Source organism: Lethenteron reissneri, chromosome 57 (assembly GCF_015708825.2).
Source record: "Lethenteron reissneri isolate LAM-NWPU_2019-01 chromosome 57, ASM1570882v1, whole genome shotgun sequence".
NCBI classification, from domain to species: Eukaryota; Metazoa; Chordata; class Hyperoartia; order Petromyzontiformes; family Petromyzontidae; genus Lethenteron; species Lethenteron reissneri.
The window spans coordinates 2436892-2459368 of record NC_083835.1 but is presented as its reverse complement, the minus strand read 5'-3'; the positions used below and the strand labels follow the sequence as shown (position 1 = coordinate 2459368).

Here is a 22477-nt window from a genome sequence, read left to right as displayed (position 1 = left end):
TATTTAAAATATAACGCGCTGTGTGTTTTGATGAAGCAGAACTATTTCTGCCTGTGACTGATTCTAGCCATGGTTAGGAGTATTACTGTGAGCGTACGAAGTTAGGGAAGCGCTAGGGTTAGGGCAGCACGGTGCTTTATTTTAGAGTTGGGACCAATGTTGAAGTTAAGAAACAACGTTATATTGCAAGTAGAGTTGTGATTTACGTTACGGCTATATTTCTACGCTAATGACCGAATCACCTGGACATGCACCGGATCTCAGAAGCTAAGCAGGATTGAGCCTAGTTCGGGCTTTTGCCGGAATGTCTCCATGCATGACGCATTGATTTTATGCCGCTGTGCGGGCAACTCGCGGGCAATGCAGCAAAGTCCTCTGTTATACTGTACTGCACTTCTATGCTCCCACGTCTAGTCTCACAGCCTTCACAGACCTGCGCATGACCTGCCTGGTGCAGTATGATCATTATGAACGTCGCAATTGCAGTTTCATATCGCCTCTCACAACCTCACTGCCAGCGGCATGCTTTAGGAAGGTGCAGTATTCCTTCGCTCATCGAAGGATGTAAATATGAAAGGCGCCCCAAGTTCCAGCATTCGGTTCCTCTGTCTGTGAGAGGCGATGGGCGTCGCTCGACTTGAAGTGACAAGTTCTCTATATGTTTGGTGAACTTCTTTCGCACCGTACGTAGCCAACCTTGCTCATGTGCGCAGTGGCGAGAAATCTGGCCGAGCATGGATCCGCCCATTCCCACCCCTTATCTGCCTTGCCAGCGGTATTAATAGATGCTCGCTTAAGAGCTCTTGTGATGACAGAAGGGGAAAAAACTGACGAATGTCATGTTGAAGCCATACTACCGGTGGCAAATGCGGCCTTGTTATTTTAATCGGGAGGGTTGTGTAATCAGAAATTTCATAATGTTCAATAATTTTGTACCCGTGATGGGTTCACCTTTTCACATTGGCCAATCGAGCCGCGCACGCATTGCGTACAACTCTTATCGTCAAGCCGCTGCTGGATGAGGGCCTCTCCATGCCGCAGGGGACGGGGTCATTCTTTTGTACAATATTTAGCTCTCTTTGGTGCGGGTTGGCAAAGTCGGGATAGTAGGCATTGGAACATAGTGCAGTACAGTACAACTATATTTTTTAGTTTTGGTACGATGCGCTCTACTGACAACGTGTAGGCCTCTGCAGTAGCCTGCAAACACAAGTTGTTACCACATGGTGTTCACTCATCCAAGCACTAGCCAAGCTCAAAATTCTGCTTGGCTTCCGGGATTTGAACACGTATCTGGCGCATTTTGTGGTGATGTTTTAATACTTTTACAACGGTACAAATGGAAACGCGGGGAGGGACCCCCCCCCCCCCCGTGGTGTAGAAAATCTGTCATTAATACGGTGGTAGCAATAATGAATGGAGTGCGCTGCTGATGGCTGCTGCTGAGTGCTGGCGGTGTGGTGGTGGGTGACGCCTTGAGGGACAGGTGTGTGTCGTCATTTCACAGAAACTATATTCATATCACTCACAAGGCTGGGCTTTATTTTGACCATTTACTGCGCAGGCGTGTTGTGTGTGTGTGTGCGCATGTGGCATGTATCATAAAGTGGGTGAATGAGTACCTGGTGCGGTGCATAAAAATATCGCCGCTAGGGAGACAAAGGCGGCTGGGCGTGGTGCTGGCCAACCCACCCCCTCGTGTGCCGTTCCGGCCTTCGTAGGGGCTTGCTACCAGCACTTGTCCCAACTGCAAGAACAATTAAACAGCTGCTCATTTGGAAATGTTATGTATTGTTTTACTTGTGTAGGTGTAACAAATAAAATGGCACCATTGAAGTTTTTCCACGTTGGGTGGTACCGATATCTTGTCTGGACCAAGGACAAAACAGTCTCTGTAAGGATATACGGGGGACTTTGTTTCCAGTAGACATGTAGGGGGGGCCAACACCTGTGACGATTATCTGAATCGATCCTGGGCCCACCCATAGGGGAGACAAAGGCGTCCGTGCGTGGTGCAGGCCTCCCACCCCCTCGTGTGCCGTGCCGGTTGCTACTCGCTCACAGCACTCGTCCCTAACAGTCTGTTCAGGCTATACGGTGTCTCTTTGTCTTTCTAGGGGGGTGTAGGTGCTTGTATGTATACTGTGTGTATTCATGTTTTATATGCATACATATTTTTTCGGAGTTGCATGCGTTTGTATGTGGGAAGCAATTTCTTCTAACCTTTATTGAACTTGCCGCGTTATCTGTTTATATTCTTTGGAATCTTTGACGCTTCATTTTTTCATGATCGACGAAGCCTTTCGAGCTGACATTTTCTACACACTCGCCTTCTCAAGTGACAATTTAATATTTAATTTTAAAAACCCATTCCAGGTCCCGCCCATCGTGGTCCTGTTAGTGTTTTTAACAAATTTTTACTAATTAATAATCCTACATTGGAATACCACACCCCTTTTTTTTAAAAATCGCGAATGGTCACGGACACCTGGGACGGCAAACGTCTGCTCCAATCACAGCGGCTGTTGCTGGCCAGCCGATGACCAATGAGGGGCGCGCATCTATCGCCTCCCCCGTCATGGCGCCGGAGCGGCCATTGTGGCTGCCCCCCCTCTTCCTTAGCGTGATGCCAACAAGTACACAAACTATTATTAGGTAATAAACAAGATTTTCAATGCACACTCTTATTTGCACTCAAGTAGAAAATTATCTTCTTGGTTCTTTCGGTAAAGTCACGTAGAAGGGAAGTAATAAATAAATACAAATAAAACATAATAAAAAAAAATTTCTCACGACGTTTCGGCCACAACGCAAGCAGCCGTCCTCACATGCTCAATAAAGTGGGTGGCTTTTCGCTAAGTTGAATTCTCTTTATGCAAGCCACCCACTTTTATTGAGCGCGTACATTTTGATTAAATCCGCGGTCAAAAGCATATATTTTCTACTTTTGAGTGCAAATGAAAGTGTGCATTGAAAAGCTTTTTCTTTTCTTTTTATCTGTTCAGCACACTAGTTGCCCTGTAAGCTCAGTCACCGGGGCCTGAATCTAAGCCACACACCATTGACAAATTGTTACGTGAATCTGGCATTTGCCAGCCTTTTTTCGACTTGGTATAAAATTACTTTCAGATGTTGTTGTTATGTCAATCATTTACTCTGAGAAAATAAAGGCAAGTCAAGAAGGAACTTTCAAAAAGCATAAAATAACAATCACCTAGTCTTCCCATTTTTGGCCAAATACCTGTTAAGCAGTTGTCTGAGGCATTTTGAACAACCCAAAAAAAAGAGAATCCACGATTTGTAATCTGTCTTGTACAATCGTGGCATTGGATACTTGAACCCGTTGGTACACAAAGAATATTTTATATATGTTTTTTAGCATCGTGCATATCGGAGGTGTTTCAGAATTTACACTAAGAAACATGGGTAAACCGCTGTCAGTACACTGCTTTTAGAGAGCCTTCCCCACGCCAAGCAAGGGTTTATGTGACGATACCTCACCCTGGTTAATATGGTATGGTGAAGGCAGGGAGCATAGATGTATAGTATATCAACGATTTTTTTTATCTACAACTTAGCTCCATGACTTGTTTTATCCATTGCAGTTCCCCATCAAAGCACTATCCAGGCTCAAACGTGCTTGGCGTTCACGATTGGGATCATTATAGGGTTATTAAATCATTCCATTTTATATAGTTTTAGTTATGTGGCCTTAAATAGACGTTTTGGCAAGTGCTGTGACCGACCACCTATGAAGGCCAGGACTGCATACAGGGGAGTGGGTGACCAACACCACGCCTTGCCGCCTCAGCCACCCAGGTGCTCGTTTAAGGCCAAGGCGATCTAGGGGAGGCCCAGGACCTGTTCAGATATTTGCCGCCGCTTTTTTCTGAGCGCGCATCGAACTCTGCTTGAAGGGCTCGTAGCTCAGTGCGCTGACCACTATGCTACCACTTTCCACAGTCATTCCAATCGCACGTGCACAGCCATATCCACAGCAATACTTTAGCACCGGTGGTTAAGAGAAGTGTCAATCTAGATTTGAAGCTTTCGTGAATGCAGGAATCCATACTCTTTGGTTCTTTCGGTAAAGTCATGTAGGCAGAAAAATAATCGATCACGACGTTTCGATCGCAACACAAGCAATCGTCATCAGGCGGGACAACCACAGCAAGAAAAAAAACTGCTGAAGTATGGTAAAGTCACCTACGTCTTGTACAATAGTGGCATTTGATACTTGAACCCGTTGGTCCACAAAGAATATTTGATATGTTTTTTAGCATCGTGCATATCGGAGGTGTTTCAGAATTCACCTACGTGACTTTACCGAAAGAACCAAAGAGTATAAGAGAAGTGTTTTAAATGTGAACCAAATATTGAGCTTCCATGATTTTCTTTGCATCCCAGTTTTTCGGAACCATCTCTTCGCAGCATTTAGCCTTTTCCAGAGTTGTGCAGTGATGGGTATTCGGTGGGTGTTGTCTCGTGTAATCTATCAGGGGCGCTATATATAGGCTGACAAGCATGCTCTTTCATGTGCATGTGTGGCTCACTCCTTGCCGCTGTCATTCATACCAGCAGAGCTGTCTGCTGCTGCTGCCGCCTGCATTAGTGCATACTTGGCAGCATAAAATTGCACTGCTGGTAGGTGCCTCCCATGGGGTTGGGGGGGGGGGGTCTTGTGAAACCCACGCTAGGACACTGATCCAGCGCCTCTCAAGGTCCTGGGTTCAGTCCCCGATTCTGCATTCTGTTGAAAATGAATTGGATGATCGTCACTGCCCATTTACTTTAATGATTGGCCTAGCGAGGTTCTGCAGTAGACACTACAGAGAGCTGGCCTGTTATGCTCTTGAATGACAGCCTCCCTGCTCCATACAGGCCGAGTGAGTTTTTGTCACCATACTGAACCTCACTGGTCTGTATGTACGTAGAACTTCTTTCGCACAGTACGTAGCCAACCGTGCTCATTGGAGGTGGGGGAAAGTCATTGCTGGTTTGGTGAAGGTGTGGGGACATAGTACAGAGCAGCATTGAATTTTGCTGTGCAGGCCTCTGCTGCTGCCTCCACGTAGCCCTACAGCCTATTGTTGTCCATGGCGGTCACTCCTTGGACATTTTCTCTTGCAAGTGTGAGATATTTCACGGGCTTGATTCGTCTCCGACGTGACAATTAACTTTACGGGAATTGGCTTGAAAGTGTTTTGGGACCCTTCGAGCATGAAAAATATATCTTAGGACCCGTAATCGAATCTGTCACCCAGAATCATTTGATTAAATGTAATTTGGATGATGCTGAGGATTTCACTAAAGGGTATCGAACCAAATAACACTAATCTCTGGAGCTATTAGGCAGCATGCAGTGCATTAGCAAGCAGAATATAAAGTGCAACCTTAATATCAATATACATTTGGATACGTACTGTACGGCTTTTGTATTGCTAAAATGTCGTTTCTTTGTGTTGATTAAAATACAATTTACCACTGTACGTCTGTCACCTTTATATCTATTTATCTTGGTAGTCTCTGTAAACGCTACAGATCCTACTGCTACATTAAAACCAAATGGAGACTAGAAATAATTAATTCATTGCGCCTCTTGGGATATTATAAAAACTAGCACTGATAGCTTGTGATCCAAATTGCAAATACCAAACAGATAAACAACAACACAATCTAATGATGTCCAAGTGCATTTAATTACACCATGAATGTGCTCTTTGGTGTTCGAATGATATGGTTTAACGAGATTGAAAATAAATTAAAGAGCAAAGGACAATTCATATTGTAGGGCAAATTGTTTTTGCCACGCAAAGTCAGGCCTTGAATTGCCCAGACCAGATTATTGAGAATATTTCGATATTGATGCGAATTCACCCAATATCAAACTGTCCAGCTGGCAAAACTTATCGAGGATTGTGGCGGTAGCATGAGAAATGGCCCATCCTATATTTAGTTTAAGCTGTTTTTAAAGTGTAAGAGGTAGACATTTCGTATATTTCGCGTTTATGGACACCACCAACTATATGGTTTGATACGTGCTAAGCTGCCACGTGCCAAATTTCCACGTGTAATATTTTTTTTGTTGGTTTTCAATGTTGATTAAGGACTTTATATGCAAAAGAGCCATGCAAACACAATCTTTTCACGTTGGTTTTACAATAACTTAAGAGTACATGTACTGTTCTATGTTGGGAAATAATGTGCTGTCTTGGGTTTACTATTTATACCTGATCTTTGGCTGAGCCCTCGACTTGTCTACAGATGCAGACTGAAACCTTTCCTGAAACAAAGTGGTATTGTATCTTCTAATTTTGTTAAGGCTAGGGTAATATCTTTAATGTGTTACTTAAGTTATCAGGCTAACCACCCCACTGCTTGATATAATTCTAGCTCGTAGACGACTTTGGAAAGGCCTTCATCCAGCAGTGGATTAATTATAGATCATGATGGTGGTGCCAGGAATTTGATTCAATGTATTATTGCACTAAATACATTATGCACGTGCAGGCAAAGTGGAGTATTAGCCAGAAAGTTAGCTTTATAAAAAATTGTATCCATTATAATATAAAAAATCTATGTGGTTTAGTGTTGGCAAACAACTTGTCGTGTCATCCTTGTATATTTCGTGCTATTAGAATTCATATCATGCACAGATGTATAACATGTTGCAAGCTGATGGCGAGTGCGTATTTGTTTACATTACAAAATCCCTGTGTGGATTGGGAATTGTAAACGTGTTTGCGTCCAAATTTGAGAGATGTAAAATACATCTGACCAATTCAGTTTGTCCGCAGATGAATATTTGTAGGGTAATTCATTCTTATGTTCACTGCTCAGTTGATTTTTTTAACGAAGAAGCCCTGTTGCATACGAATAGTAAGGGGTCACCAAGTGTTATTTACTGAACACATTGCTTCCATTAACGTTTTCCATCTGTGGTCATGACTGCTATGTCCATGTGCCTGCAACTAAAATGTTTTCTGTTTTAATTAAGTGGTAGTGGTGGTGGAAAAGCAAAATCCTGAGCTCCTCCAACAGTTGGTCTTTGGTGCAAACGACATTGGACAGCTGGCAAAGCAGTTCGTTGGTAATTCAGCTGTCGGAGCTGTGAACATTACACGCCGCTTGACCTCATCGTTTAATGCCAGAACTTGCTCGCTCTTTAGGCCCAACAAAGACCGAAATCTTTACAAAGCTTTCCGTCCTTAAATATTATCTCTCCCTTTTCCGCTGTAATGGGGAATTAAAGGAAGAAAAATCTACTTAAATGTTTTTATTTAGAGATTAAAATTACTATTCTTTGGGTCTTTCGGTAACGTCACGTAGATAGGTTCAAAGAAAATAACAAAAGTACTTTTTTGTTATTTTTGTTATTTTCTTTGAACCTATCCACGTGACTTTACCGAAAGACCCAAAGAATATGAATTCCTGCAGTCACGAAAGCTTTAAGTCAAGATTAAATAGACTGTTAAGGGGGCGGGGTGGTGGCAGCACATTGATTAGCGCACTGTGCTATGAACCTATGTCCCAGCCTCGTCTAACACAAGTGTAGTGACATCGCTGGATGTCAACATGCTGGGTGCAGTGCCGGCTCTAGATGGGCACGGCGTGCGGTGTAGCGACATGGCGTGATACCACAAGGGTGTGGGTGTAGTACCGGTCCTAGAGGGGCCCGGTGAACGCTGAATAATAGCGCTAGATGGCACCACGCTTTACGTGTAGTGCCCGACCCTACAGGACGGTGTGTGGGTGCCAGAGGTCGCAAACGGGTTTTGATTCCTTACCCGTACCCGGCCACAACAGGGTCGCAAACGGGTACCCGTACCCTACCCGATACCCGGCTACCCGTACCCGGCCGGGTATCGGGTAGGGTACGGGTACCCGATTGCGACCTCTGGGATGAAGCCATGTTGCAGGCGCGGGTGGGTTGATTCTCGGAACTTGAATTGAGAAGAGACAAGACGTTGGGAAATGAGTGACAAACGGTTACTCACCAGTGACTCACTGCCTACCCGTACCCGTACCCGGCCGCACCAGGGTCGCAAACGGGTACCCGTACCCGACTGGGTACGGGTAGCCGGGTATCGGGTAGGATACGGGTATCGGGTACCCGGTTGCGACCTCTGGTGGGTGCCAGTCAAAGGATGAGGTTATGTTAGGCCATGGCACTCTGGTTGACCCAGGAGGACACGTGCCCAGTTAAGTTGACGAAGGGGCTCCAAGAGGGGGCTAGGGGTGGTCACGTGATTTGGACCCAGATCCTTCCGGAGGATTCTGGAAGGTGGACGTGGCCAAGGGTGGAGCCGGCCATGCCACAGAGAATCTCAGCCGGGTCCCGAGAGGGACCAGGGTTGTTGTTCATCCTGGAAGAAACCCTTCGTCAACGTTCTCCGTTCAACGAGTCTCCAATACGTGGACCCGGGCCGAAGCTGTTGGTCCCGGTCTGGAGTAGCAGTTGCGTTATAACTCGTGTAGTTAGCCTGGTGGTTACCACCATAGGTTGTTATTCTGTTAAGGGGAAAGTTACCCCGTGTGTTGGAACTGAATAGGTGTTGCCTCCAAGTCTGCGACTCGGTTGAACCCATTACACAATTATTGAATCATGTCAGAACCAGTCCTGGGCCTCCCCTGTTCACAGACCCGCACTGAACAGCGTTGTGAATTACGGTCAAACAACTCTATGGAAAGGTATGGGGAAGCCTTTTATGTACGTATGTTGAACTTCTTTCGTGTACCGTACTTCGCCAACCGTGCTAATCGAAGGTGCGGCCTTCATGCTGCAGTGGGTGGATTGACAGATGGGCCATAAATGTTGATGATAATTTATATGATTAATTATACCATTGTTTAAAAACATCTTTCATAATCGTCTTTTTTTTGTTTTGTTGCAGGCTTTTGTAAAAGACATTCATGAAGACTCACTGACGGTCACATTTGAAAACAGGTGGGTGAAACTCCAGCAGGCCACTCGTATACGAGTCAGTTGTCAGGCTGTTTTATTCCCCTGATTCTCGAATCAGTTCCATTTCGTTTCACCCAGAGCTCTGATGAATCATACAGAGAGCAATGTACCTGCATTTCCAATGAGATAGGATCTATGTGTAATGGCTTCTCATGATCCCCCTCTGCGAATTCAATATTGGTGGCTCTGAAAAAATAACGTTTGCCCTTGGGCCTTACATCCAGGTCATTAATTCTGGCCTTGATCTCGCCATTCAAAAAGTCACAATCAGTAGATACCGCATTTCTCGATGAACTTCCGTTTTTTTTGTCAAATCCACCGCTGGACGTGCATCTTCGTGGTTAAAATCCACCAGGTCTCCATGGTTAATGCTGCAGGTTTTTTTAATGGAAAATACACACCGTCTGATGCACATCGGACCTTGGGGGATCACGTGGCGGTCATTCAAAAAGAGTAGGCCATGGTGTGCCGGTGTCACGATTCAAGTTTGCCCAATTACATTTAAAAAAATTACTGAATCGGAATTACACATAGCAACATCGCCCGCTGCTGTGAAACTGCTGCCGACTGCAAAACGCAACACCTCCGCAACGAGAATGCTGCAACGCACCAAGTGTACTAAGTTACATAAGCGTGGCTGACTAGCTATAATCATCAGCAATGATCGACACCGCTATGTGAGAACTCGTGCACATGGCATAATCATCATCGCTCCGTCGCTGCGATCGATGTGCTGTCTCTCGGGCACCGGGTACCGATCCAACGTTCGCGAGTGAAAATGTATTCTCACGAGCACCGTTTGGTGCGCGTGCCGTGGGCGTATGAAACGCGGTGTTTCAATTGGAGCGTCGTTCCTCGTCCTGATGGCCACGTCAGACGGGCATCCCAGCGTGTCCTCACGAGGTCCATTCATGTGCTAGCATATTAGTCGTAGCTGCCCCTCGTCTATCATGTGACGTCAACCGGCCGGAATGCTATTTTTAACCCTGTCAGGGTCATAATGGGTATTCGCCACCTGCGTGTATGCATGTGCCCTTTTCCCTTCCCCCTATCTGCGTTTCCGAACATGCCTGGCTTTGCTTAACTCTCGGCTCGAAAACAAAAAGGGTAATTTCTTGAACACGTTACTTCAGTCACAGCAGAAACCAATGGGCGGATTGTTGTCTTGTCAAAAGTACAGTGTGCATGGTTTGTATGTGCACTGTCACTATATCTACACGATTGCCATTTTTTATTTGATGAAATTACTTGTGGTGAGTTCAGCTCGCTTGCCAGAACGAGAGATGGATGTTTGTATCACGGAACCACGATGGCTTGCTAGAGAGTCCTTAATCCGCACCTCCAATGAGCACGGTTGGCTACGTACCGTGCAAAATAAGTTCTATATGCATAGAGCCTGGCCGATGATAAAAGCAACTATGTATTTGGTTTTTCTGTTACTGACATAACAGTTTAATGGAACTGCCCCCAACATGCGTGTGCTTAGGCTTGATTACAAAACAATAAAATGTGATGTATTTTTTCACGTTTCTTTAACGTGCTTTGAGCTCTTGTTAACACCATCTGTATTCTCATTTCGCTGTCGGGAGCCGTGACTTGAAGCGCGGGCAAGTGGCAGTGGTGGAATTTTCTCGGTCAGCAGAGCTCCGCATCGTGTTGGGAAATGACCCTGAAAGATGACCCCGTTAAACTACTTCTGGAGTCATTTGCCGGTGCTTTAAACGGCATATGACTGCAGAGCTGGTATCGGTTGGCCGTGTTCGAGCCGCCGGTGGAAATCCCACATTCCCACGGTGGGGTGGTGGGGGGGGGGGGCCCAACTCTCCATAGGACGACCGCTATCGACTTCCCAACCAACGCAGAGAGATGCTAGTTCGAGTTGACTGCGCGGCTGGCGAGACTCGCAATTTTAACCGCGCAGGCCGAGTCGACCGTTGACCGGGGATTTGACCTCGCAAACTTCCTTTGGTCACGAGGGCACCGCGCTGACCAGCCGGATATCCGCGAAAGATAGGTGGTGTAAGAGTTGTTATAATAATAATGTTCCCTGCGACCTTGATTGGTAGGCCAAGCAGCTTTTGTGCCGGGCTGGTGGGAAAATTGGCCTCATACAGCACAAGCCTTTACGCTGTATGATATTGAGACACGGCTTGTAATGGTATTGCAAATTATAGAGTGGATAAGCTGCATCAGGTCCTGTTATCCAAATTATCAGGTGAAATTTTTTCGTATAACTTGGCATATAATCCACTTCATTCATTAAGATTGATGTGGAGTGGCCTAGGAGTTGTCCAGACAAACAGGCAAACAAAATGCAACCCTTATATAGAGACTAGCCACTTGTTTTGTCGATTAGTTGCTACCTGCCCCAGGCCTTAAAATGTCCCTTCAGGTTTAAACATTAGCTTACTCAAGCAATCTAGCTGACAATACAAGTCAACAGCCAGAAAAGGAGATGTGCAGACCACATATGATGATGGTGATGATAATATAAATAATATAACAGGAATCCTAACATGTTTTGCATGCCTAGATGTGTGTCAAACAGAATCAGAATATTTATACTGCAGGAGGAATCCAATGTGCTATATAGCTTCGATTTAAAGCTTTCGTGACTGCAGAGATTCTTCTTGGTTCTTTCGGTAAAGTCACGTAGAAGGGAAATAAAATAATAAAAATAAAATAAAATACAATTCTCACGACGTTTCGGCTACAACGCAAGCAGCCGTCCTCAGGTGAAGAACAGGTCTGTCGGAAAGACGGCTGCTTGCGTTGTGGCCGAAACGTGAGAATTGTATTATATTATGTTTGATTTTTATTATATTATTATTTCCCTTCTACGTGACTTTACCGAAAGAACCAAGAAGATGCTATTAAGCTCTTTTTCTCAGATGTCCAGTCGGGGCGGATACGAACGTTACAACAACAAACAATGCAAAAACTTAATAAGAGTGCAGAGTACAAGATTACCCCTTTGACCAACAGCGTGGGTAGGCCTTAATCCAGCAGCAGATTGACAAAAATCCGTAACGACCTATGTGCACATGATTAACTGCTCACGTGACGCCGTGCCTTTCAGTTGGCAGCCAGAGAGGCAGATCCCATTCCAGGACGTGCGGCTGCCTCCTCCCGATGACTGTGGCAAGGTCATCACCGAGGGGGATGAAGTGGAGGTGAGGAAAACCCCTCATACTGTGGCCATCCCATCGAGCACATCCCCAAGTCACCACTGATGTTTTGACTGCTATGTCCGGGATTGATGCTCGAGTCAGAGCCGGTTTTGCAATATGCTTAGAGCGGTTGCTTTGCAGCGAATTCCTGACGGACTGAAACTCGTAAGAGTGTGCAATAGTAAATGTGCAGACTTGATGTTGATGCCATCGTGGTGATCGTCATAACTCGCCCATCACGATCTCTATCATCACAGCCTTCACTACCATCGCCATTGTACTTAGCATCCTGTCCACTATCACACTGCTGTTGTTGTCACTTCAGTTATGACCTGTCGTATCTCATCGACCACGCCGGTCGCTATCGCAGCTTCCATTCTCACCATCAAGAGTCTTCCATCTTCACCAGCCTCCATCTTCACCAACCTCCATCATCACTGCCATCCCCCATAAAGCCATTGGGGCCAAGTGCAGTTAGCCAAGCGCTTATTAAAAGCCGCCGCAGCGTTCGAGGGGGCCGCGTGGCCAGCACCATGCGCTGCCACCTTTGTAGTCTCCAGTGCGAATGTTTGCACATCGCCCCAGATTCATAATTTAAGGCCAAGTCGATCTTGGGGAAGCCCAAAACTCCTTGTGCTTTGGTAGGCAGTGATGTTAGCCGTGGCCAAAAAAATAATTTGGGTCACTGGGTTCATATAAACCCACAGCGCCACCGCTTCCCACACTGCCGCTATGACCCCTGTCATGTGACCTATTGTGACATCCATTGTGGTCCCTAAAATTACAGTACTTTTGCATGGAATTGTTAAAGTGCCGCATCTGCAGTGAGTGTATATTGTATGAGACAATATACTAAATTTTGGTCTGCATCATGGCTAGATTTAAAAACTAACTTGTGACAAATCGATAAGCAAAAATTTGCTTTTAATAAAGTAATTATCTGTTTTGTATTAGACAACATTATCTTGCTGGGTTCGAAAATACACAGAATTTATTTTGAGATTTTGGCATTTACCTGCAGTGCGGCCACTTGAGAAGATGCGGTAATTTTTGTGTTTTGTTCTGTTATGGTTGCTGAGCACTGGCACCAAGTTTTAAAATTCCACATTGTCAGCCGCAAAACGGCGGCAGCGTTGCGTACATTTGTGAATGCGCTCACGGTTTTGCTTTCGCACCCTCGCAGGTGTTCTCCAGAGCCAACGAGAATGAGCCGTGCGGGTGGTGGCTGGCGCGCGTGCGGATGATGAAGGGCGAGGTAAGGACTTGGTGGAATCCGCCTCCTGGCGTGGTGTGAATGTGAGCATCGAGTGCGAAAACCGCTTTTGCCTGATGTTTTTTTTATTTGATTCAACTTTCAGTCGATGGCCGAAATTTAACTCGCGCTGCTTGGGATTGATGCAGTTTCACGAACCACTGCACCATCACTCTCGCTGCTTACCTTTTCACACCCTTCTTTCTGCCACTAAGTGGCGGTGATGTCACCACGTCGTTTGTGCCAAGCTAGGTGCACTTTGAGGCCACGTGAAGGGTAGGAGGCTCGCTGACAGGAGATGATGGGACAGACCCAGGTGTTCTAGGTTTACTGCTTGAGATGACTAATAGATGCATCACCTGTGCTCCCCATGATGCCAACTCACAATACACACACAATAGTGTTGTTTATTGTTCATGGTCCATCCTGGACTTGAAGTAGGCAATGGGAAGACCGCATTCAACTCCTGCTGCCCCGAGTATGGCACAAATCAAAAATGCCTCGGACCTGTCTGCACATAGAGCTTAATGATTTAAGTTTTACTAGCTTAAAATATGCTTCAAGAAAGGCCACTGCATGTATTAATTTACTAAAAATGAAAGGACTTTAGTTACAATAAAAATCCCCTCTTGGCCAATAGGCCTCCAGAAAAGCCATCGGGCTAAAACAAAAATGTGTTCACTCCTGTTCACTTTTGTAAACCTATTTAAGCAAAACCCTCTGATTCGGATTTTTCATTTGAATAATCTTCATATAGTAGGCATTGTCCGGTCGGTGAGGGTTAGCGACTGTAATGTCGTATGTGTAGACCACTGTGACGCAGGGCGGTTAATGCAGGGAAACTCGGTGGGTGGCAGAGTGCAGTGTAGCAAAAACCCATATTGCGTACTGTACTTCTGTGCTCAAATATCTACGCTTCCCTGCCTTCACCAGCCCATACTGACCAACCTGGTGAAGTATGCACATGTTAACCTCTGACCTGCGTCCAGCAGTCTATTGTCAAAGGGCACATACAAAGCAGGGCAGCGCGGTTCATCATTGTGCAGTCATTAGAAGCGTCTCGGCGTTGGGTAAAAAAAATCAATCGGTGTTTTTCGGCACGTGTCCTGACTTGCACCTCCGCGGCTTTAGAGCGTCGGTGATGTGTCCGGTGCATATTTCCTCCACCGCGGATAGCTCTGCCCTATGGAAGGTCAATGCGCAACTGTCGTCATCGTCACCATAATCCTCACCATCGTATACATCCTCACCATCATATACATCCTCGTCATTGTCTTGTCATTTTATTTGCTGTTGAGCAACGTATTCTTTGTGAAGCCTCCACCTTGCTTGTCGGGAACTTCTTGATGCATTTCTTCTACCGGCTTTGTATAAAAAGGTGAAGGCGTGGCCCTCCAATTACTCGCACCGCCCCACTGCTGGTGGAAGCCCCTCCAATAGACGTAGTTCTAGAGAGCCCCTCTCTAGAGCAGTGATTCTTAACCTTTACTGCAGCCTTGCATCCCTTTGGTTCTCAATCGTAGTAAAACAGTATATTGTTCATATATATAGGTTTGATTAAACAAAGTAAGTTGTACTTATGTGCCGTGCCTAATTTGTGTTTTCGATTATTACCTTCTAAAAAAATCTGGCCACGTCTCGTACCCCCAGGGGATACGTGCACACCAGGCTAAGAGCCGCTGCTCTAGAGGGTATTTTTGGCCTTCCCTTCCATGCTGGCTGGACTACCCAAACGTTGTCACACCCCCCCCCCGCACCACCACTCGTGATTTGTGAAACTTGCCGCTCGTTTCAACTGCCGCCGCCGCCGGGAGATCGAATCGAATTCGCGACCTCTGCGTCGTGAGTCCGGTGTGCCGATCATTACACCGCGGCAGCAGCAGCATCCTCTCTCTGCACACGAATGTCTGTGGTAGAACAAAAATAATAATAATCTACGTTCACTTGCGTGATTTATTTATGCGTTAAACCATTTTATCACCCGATTTGTTATTCAATAGCGGTGACATGGATACATATATATGACTATTCGGTTGCCGTGTGTGCATGTGTTACTGTATATAAATGTATGTATTATAAATGCTGTCTTGGTGTGTGCGTGTATATACGTGTATATACACGTATATACACGCACACACCTCGAAAGAATGGTCGCCATTCCATTCTTTGTCTCAAATGAAAGCTGGGTGCTGTTTCTTGGAACGAGTAAAACGCCAAAGCATTAATGGTCGTGCAGCTCACCCACCACCCGCAGCTCCTCCACCCTGGGTGTTCAGGTTGTACCACTCGTTGCTCTGCACGAAGTTCGACGTTTCGCTCCACCTGCTTGGGGGCTTCTTAATTGCGAACAGATCACTCAGGCACGATCCAAAAGCACATCGAAGGGCTGTACAGCACAGCTGAGAACCTACGCAGCAGTATTAAGAGCTGTGATGTAACTTGATTTAAAGAGGCCCATTAATACACCTTGTCCTCAATAAATGGGCTAATCAATGCGGTTCCGTATGAATTAGCCACATGGCCAATGAACGCATGCCGCTGTTTGCGTCATACTGCTTAGGGGGACTTCCAAAGAGTGTTGTACAGCGGTGCAGGGTCGTTAAAAACACCCACGAGCCTGTAGGAATCAGGCCGAGGGTCAAATATAACCACAAGTACGGCGGAATTGTTAGCAGGTAAGTTTGCAATTCCACCGGGATTGCGATTCATTACGATTGACACCCGTCTAATATTGATTGACCCCCGGGTCTGATGGTGGTGACGCCACGCTTTTGATGTGACGCACTCAAAGAGCGAACTCGTGTGCCAGCCACTTGCCTCTGTGCTGCTTATTGTTTACAGCCTCGAGCCTGGCCCCTAGTCGTCGATGTTATTGAGTTCGGCAGACCACGAGCGTTTTTGTTTTGCATATTTGTTTCTTAAATTTCATTTTGAGGGTCCGAGCCGGAAGAAGCTCCAACATTGTGTAAAACTGTCGGGCGGAAATTTCCTTGCCAAGCTCGCCAGCCTTGTTAACTACTGAGTTAGCCATTTAAGCTTTGCCTAACTAGGTAATTTTCTTGCGGATTAATTGCACCGTCAGACTAGGTGAGTGTTTATCGAACGCCAGGCCTCTTGGCGATCCTTCCGTGATGGGTGCAGCTTGTCGGTGTCCACAAACATAGTGTTATGCAGCGGTGTCACTTAAACGTGAATGGGGAAAACGTTGGCAATTCTCAATAAGTGGCACACTGGTGGGGGGGGGGGGCAGGGGCGTCACGGTGGGAGGGGTCGCAAGGAGGGAGTTTGAAAAAACCACTGGACTGGCGCAACTTGCAAATGTTAGACCATCCACGTCTGTGCTCGCGCCGTGTGGTCGAAGAAACTCTGGTGTTATTCTCGTCGTGACGTGAAGCGCTCTGTCGTGTGGCCGCCACCGCCGCTTCTTCCTGTGCAGTTTTACGTGATCGAGTACGCGGCCTGCGACGCGACGTACAACGAGATCGTGACAGTGGAGCGCCTCAGGCCCGTGAACCCCAACAACCCCGTGGGCAAGAACAGCTTTCGCAAGTTCAGCATCCCTGTCCCGGAGGACTTGCGGCAAGCGTGAGTGGAAAAGAAAAAACACAACGCACGTCGCGAAAGACGCGAACCCATTTCGTTTTGCTCCGTGTTTGTCTTTTAGGGTTATATCACTTGGTGTAGGTAGTGTTATAACAAAAATATTGCCATTTAACCCTCAACCACCCGATAAAATTGTAACGTTTAAACATAATTTACACGCGCTGATGTATTGATCAAATTCTGGCCGATAAAGCTCCTCAACCGGTGGATTAAGACTTTTCACGACTGAATTGATATCGGTGTACCGGTGACCTTTCCCTCACTGCTTTGAGCTTAATCAGGTGATGTGCCTGGAAATCGGGTGCTTAATAAGAAGTCTAATTGAGTTTTGCTCTTTTCACTATCATCAGCTGTGGTCCTGCCACCGTTAGACTAAGGCATCCCCCACACTGTCACCGTTTCTAATCATCTCGTGGCACTACGATTCTCTACTGTGGTTGTACTTTCCAGCGCTCTCCCACCTTGGGCTGCAATTCTATCACCAGTCTTTCTCGTGGCTTGTGTGTCTGTATGTTGAACTTCTTTCACACTGTACGTAGCCAACCGTGCTAATCGGAGGTACGGGGGACGAACAACAAACTAAATTCCACGCGTACTTTTCGACACGCTGTTTTACACGTCTTTTAAGTTTTGTTGTTTTGTCAGTGTCCGCGTTTCTGATCCACACGTCACGGCTGACAATGTGCACACATTGAAAACGTTCTTCCACGGGCAAATTGATGTTTATTATTATCTGATTGTTTCGTGTAAAATATTTTCCTTGCTCCTGTTAGTTGCATATTCTCACCCTGCGATGTCCTCCTGTTACTGCCGCCACTGCCGAATATCCTGGGCTGTAGCCATCCCTGTAACAGAGCTGCTTAGCTCAATGGGATCTCACCAGCTGAGCAAATAAAGTCTGAGTCTGACATTCAGATGTCTAAAAGTATTCCATCCTGCCGTTGGTCACCTATTCAAGTCTTTATTTTTTTTATTGTTATCCCGTAAATTATATTGCATTGTTGAGTTGTGACAGTTTTCACAATGCAATTGTGCAGTTCAATGTATTTCTTGTGTTATTGCAGTCCATCTCCCCACGTCTGTATTAAAACGTTGTTGAAATCGTTACCCGTGGCGTGCATTTGATAAATGGTGAGGATTAAAAATGTGAGGTTCAGGTTTCCGTAAAGCTCAAATGTTTAGTGGAAACGATTTAATCGGGATTTCACATTAACGCTACACGGTGTGATACAACATATCTCGTTAAACGCCGTAAAAAGGTAACATTGTGACGAATCGTCCTGCTGCCATTTTCTATTGCCGAGCAATGCACGAGTAGCTGTCCGTTATGGCTCTGCTGTGCCCGCGCGTGTCATTCTGCACCCAGGTGTGTGGATGAAGCCACTCACAGAGACTTCAAGAAGGCCATCGGAGCCAACTCTGTCGTGTTTGACACCGAGAGCAGCAGCCTCGTCGTCATGGTGAGTTCTTCAATGACACCCGCCACTTGCGTTCGTGTTGTGTCGATAACGTAACGGGTGTCTTGGCTCGATTTATTTTTGCCTGAGGGACTCCCTAATGGCAGATGTGTCTGTGCCATTTATTCACTCAAGGAAGCCCCGCCGTGTCGAAATTCCGTTTGACCATATATTCTCCACAATGACGCTCATTATTATTATGTGTTATGCATCAATATACAATTTTGTACTAAACTGCGACCAAATGTGTAAAGCGGAAGCATCCTTGCCTCGGACATTGGCAGTTCATCGGCATTGATTGAAGCGAGCCTGACTGCTGATGAGACACTGCGTGTCGAAACCGGTCCAGAGTTCGCTTGTCTTTAATTAATACTGCTGAAAAAATTCAATCCCCTGGGTTGTGTAAAAATTACTTTCAGTCAGTCTGGCCTGCATTCTCACCTGTTAAAACAAATTAAACTTGAAACTATATTCCATCCCATCTGTGGGCTCCTGGCAGGAGAATATTGCATTAGTTTTACCAAGTAGCTTCCATGACCAACCACCACATGTCCAAGCAGTTCTGTGGATTGATAGAGGGGGCTAAACGAACATGCCTCGGCTATAAGATCCCAGCATTTGTGTGGTGCTGGCTCCATCCTCATACAAGCACAGGAAATGCTGTACATATAAAACAATATTCAGCTACAGCCGTTTGTCAATCCACTGCTAAGTCACAGCCTTCTCACATCGTGTCAGTCATGGGGGTTGGGGGGGGGGTGGTTTATCCATACTTTACCGCGCTGGTCAATGCGAGGTTGGCGGAGGGATTCCCTGGTACCGGTTTGCCACCGGTGTTGGCCGTGGCCGGGAAACGAACTCGGGGTTTGCCAGATTCGTAATGCGGTGCACGGCCTGCTGCGCCACAGCTCCGTGCGAGTCCCGCGAGTGGTCAGTTAGTGACACGTGTCTATTGCAAGTCGATTGGAGAGTTGCTGTAATTTATGCAGATTGCTTCTGGCGCGGAGCGCTCGCGAGCTTTGTGTACAAAAGGCTCCGCGTGAATGCAAACTTGACAATGCAAATATTTCCAAATTAAAACAGAATCAAAATATGTAGTTGTACGGGAGGAATCCAATGAGCTGTAAACATCTTTTTTCACAGATGTCCGCTCGGGCACATCACAACGTTTAAACAACAAACAATACAAAAAGACAAATCACTAAAAAACAACATTCATCCATCTGCTGATCCATCCAGAAGGAACCTTCGGTACTTACCAATAAAAACCGCTGTGCTTTCTCTGACCCTGCGCTGCTGCTCACTGAGCTGTAATTTCCTCGTTGTTTGTGATCACGCAGTCCACGTGCGAGTCGACGGTTAAGCGTGCGGGCTTGCTCAGCGACATGCACTTCAGGAGCATCCGCACGAAGCTGCTGCTGCTGGCGCGCAACCAGGAGGCCACCAAGCAGCTGGAGGTGATGAGGGGGGGAGGTGTCTGCTGCAGCTGGGGGGGGTTTGCAAAACACGCGGGGGGGGTGGGCACCGCGTACCCCGTTGTCGTGAATAATGGTCAATACGCTCGACTTGCAATCCAGAGGCCACCAGTTCGATTTGATCTGCTCTGCGTAGCAGTTGATGCGATAATATTCTTAGGTTTTTTAGTGAAAAAAGTCACGTAGGTTAAAAATGATAATGAAGTAATAATGAATGAAAATAACAAAATTAAATCACGACGTTTCGGAGGCAACACAAGTCTCCGTCTTCAGATGGGACCGTCACAGCCAAATTTACTGTATCAAGTGTTACTTGATACAGTAAATACTTGATACAGTAAATTTGGCTGTGACGGTCCCACTTGAAGACGGAGACTTGTGTTGCCTCCGAAACGTTGTGATTTAATTTAGTTATTTTCATTTATTTTTATTTTATTATAATTTTTTACCTACGTGGCTACCGATGAAAACCTAAGAATATGAATCCTTGCTGTCACGAAAGCTTCAAATCTAGAACTGATGCGATAAGTCGCGTTCCTTAAATCTTCCCGTCTTCGTCCACCCAGTAGTGTAGATGGATACACCATAGTCGATGTGTGGTGGGGTAAAGTGTGGGTTTTTCCACCTCTTCCAAGACGTCTGACCGGCTTGGGCCACTCACCACTGTGTAGAACTGTGTATAAGTATCCCTCGTTACTTCAGCGGCCGAGTGAGCGAGCGATTTGCAGGGGCTGGACCTTCACCCGAACGGTGTGTGTGCGCGCGTGTGCGTGTCTGCACTCCAGACGACGCGGCAGCTGGCGGCGGCATTCCGCGAGGAGTTTTCGGTGCGCGACGATCTCATCGGCCTGGCGATCGGCGCGCACGGCGCCAACATCCAGGCGGCTCGCCGTGTGTCCGGCGTTTCGGCCATCGAGCTCGACGAGGAGGGGGGAGCCTTCCGCATCTTCGGCGAGGTGCGGTACTTGCGGCGTGTGTGCGTGACCGGGAGGGGGGGTGGGTGGTGGGGTGGAAAAATAAAGAGGGGAAAAAATCGATATGTATAAATATCTAGAAATGAATAAGTACATGACAGCAAAAATATGTTATTTATGTGTACAAACTCAAATTAATCTATAACCATATGTAAAATCCATGCACCAAAGGTGCTTGGTAGTGAGTGGCTCTATATGGTATTTAGACTTCAAACTTCCTTGAATGCAGGAATTCATATTCTTGGTTCTTTCGGTAAATTCATGTAGATCGAAACGTCGTGGTTTTTTTGCCTTTATTTTTAATTTAAATTACTTTTTTTATTGGAATTTTATTTTCTGTCTGCGTGACTTTACCGAAAGAACCAAGAAAATAAAAACTCTTTCCTGCCAATTTTTATTTTATCTGGAAGAAAAAAAACAGCTGAACCATTGGAAATGATCATTGATTTGGGGGCATAGTGTCTCTTTCCACTATAAATAAAAAGTTAAAAGTTGGCCCAAGTGGTGATTAACGAACAATCAAATAACCAGAAATGTGCTTCAATCCCTTCACAATCTCGCAAGCTAAGCACAAGAGGGGGGTGTATGTGTTGGATAGAAGAGGGCACTGCAGCAACATGCATTGTTGTACTGTTCTATGCTGCCAACTCTGCACCCCCCCCATCACCATCCTGTGCTGACCCGCAGCGTGGTGAAGTACCGTCAAACGTCCTCCATGACACCCAGAGGCGTGGCGAAACCTTGATTCGATTTTAAAGTCCTTTTAAGAAATAAACCATGCAAGCGTTCTTTATATCCACAGCGCAGATCATCTGTATCAAGTATGAAAATGTAACAATAATGTGCCACGTTGCTGATGATGATGATTGACGACGACGATGTACTGAGCGTACGACTCTCCCTCCGTCGCTCCGCAGACCCCGGAGGCCGTGAGACAGGCGCGCAGTATGCTCGAGTTCACCGAGGACTCCGTGCAAGTTCCAAGGTTGTTTGTCGGTGAGAAACAATTATCTCCTCCTGCTACGCGTTGACCCAGCTCCCACGGATGCAACCGTTGCCGCTCAGCGCTAGCGCTGTGGGTGCCAACAGGGTCGGCTGATTTGGAGATTAATCCCCGGGGCTTTTTCTCAAGAGCAGCGTTGAACCCGCATTGTTTTGGGAACAGCCTCCATGGCCCTCTAACCATGCCCGTTGCCCCCCTTTTATGACGGTGTCAAGGGTGCAGCCGTTAGACCTTCAGCGCGAAACGCCGGCGGTGACGTCATGATTAGCTGGGCAGCGGTGGTGGCTACGCACGCGGCCTGTAACCCGGCATCTTTATAGGCAGCGAGGGCTAGTGGATCATCGTGCAAATGTTGCTGCTACGAGTTCGGAAACCCGACTTCAATTCTTGGCCACAGCTATCATCGGTGGCCATCGCAATCTGAATAGGTCCTGGGCCACTGCTTCACAAACCCCAACTTACCGACCGAGTGATGTGTTTTAATAGAACCCCCATGGGAGCATAAAAGTACAGTGCAATTGATTTTGCTGCGTGACCTCTGCTGCTCATCACAGTCATTAGTGGCTGGAAATAATAAT

The 22477-nt window shown here is 46.3% G+C and overlaps 1 protein-coding gene across 2 annotated transcripts in view; it reads left to right on the top strand.

Moving 5' to 3' along the window:
- Positions 1-22477, top strand: part of LOC133357157 (RNA-binding protein FXR1-like) — a 37256-nt gene that overhangs the window by 1898 nt on the left and 12881 nt on the right. For both annotated transcript variants that reach the window (XM_061574968.1, XM_061574967.1), the window contains exons 2-9: positions 8895-8947; positions 12045-12138; positions 13319-13390; positions 16824-16972; positions 18357-18450; positions 19788-19904; positions 20708-20878; positions 21814-21892. In XM_061574968.1, the coding sequence (XP_061430952.1) occupies positions 8895-8947; positions 12045-12138; positions 13319-13390; positions 16824-16972; positions 18357-18450; positions 19788-19904; positions 20708-20878; positions 21814-21892 (829 nt within the window). The remainder of the gene's footprint in view (positions 1-8894; positions 8948-12044; positions 12139-13318; positions 13391-16823; positions 16973-18356; positions 18451-19787; positions 19905-20707; positions 20879-21813; positions 21893-22477) is intronic.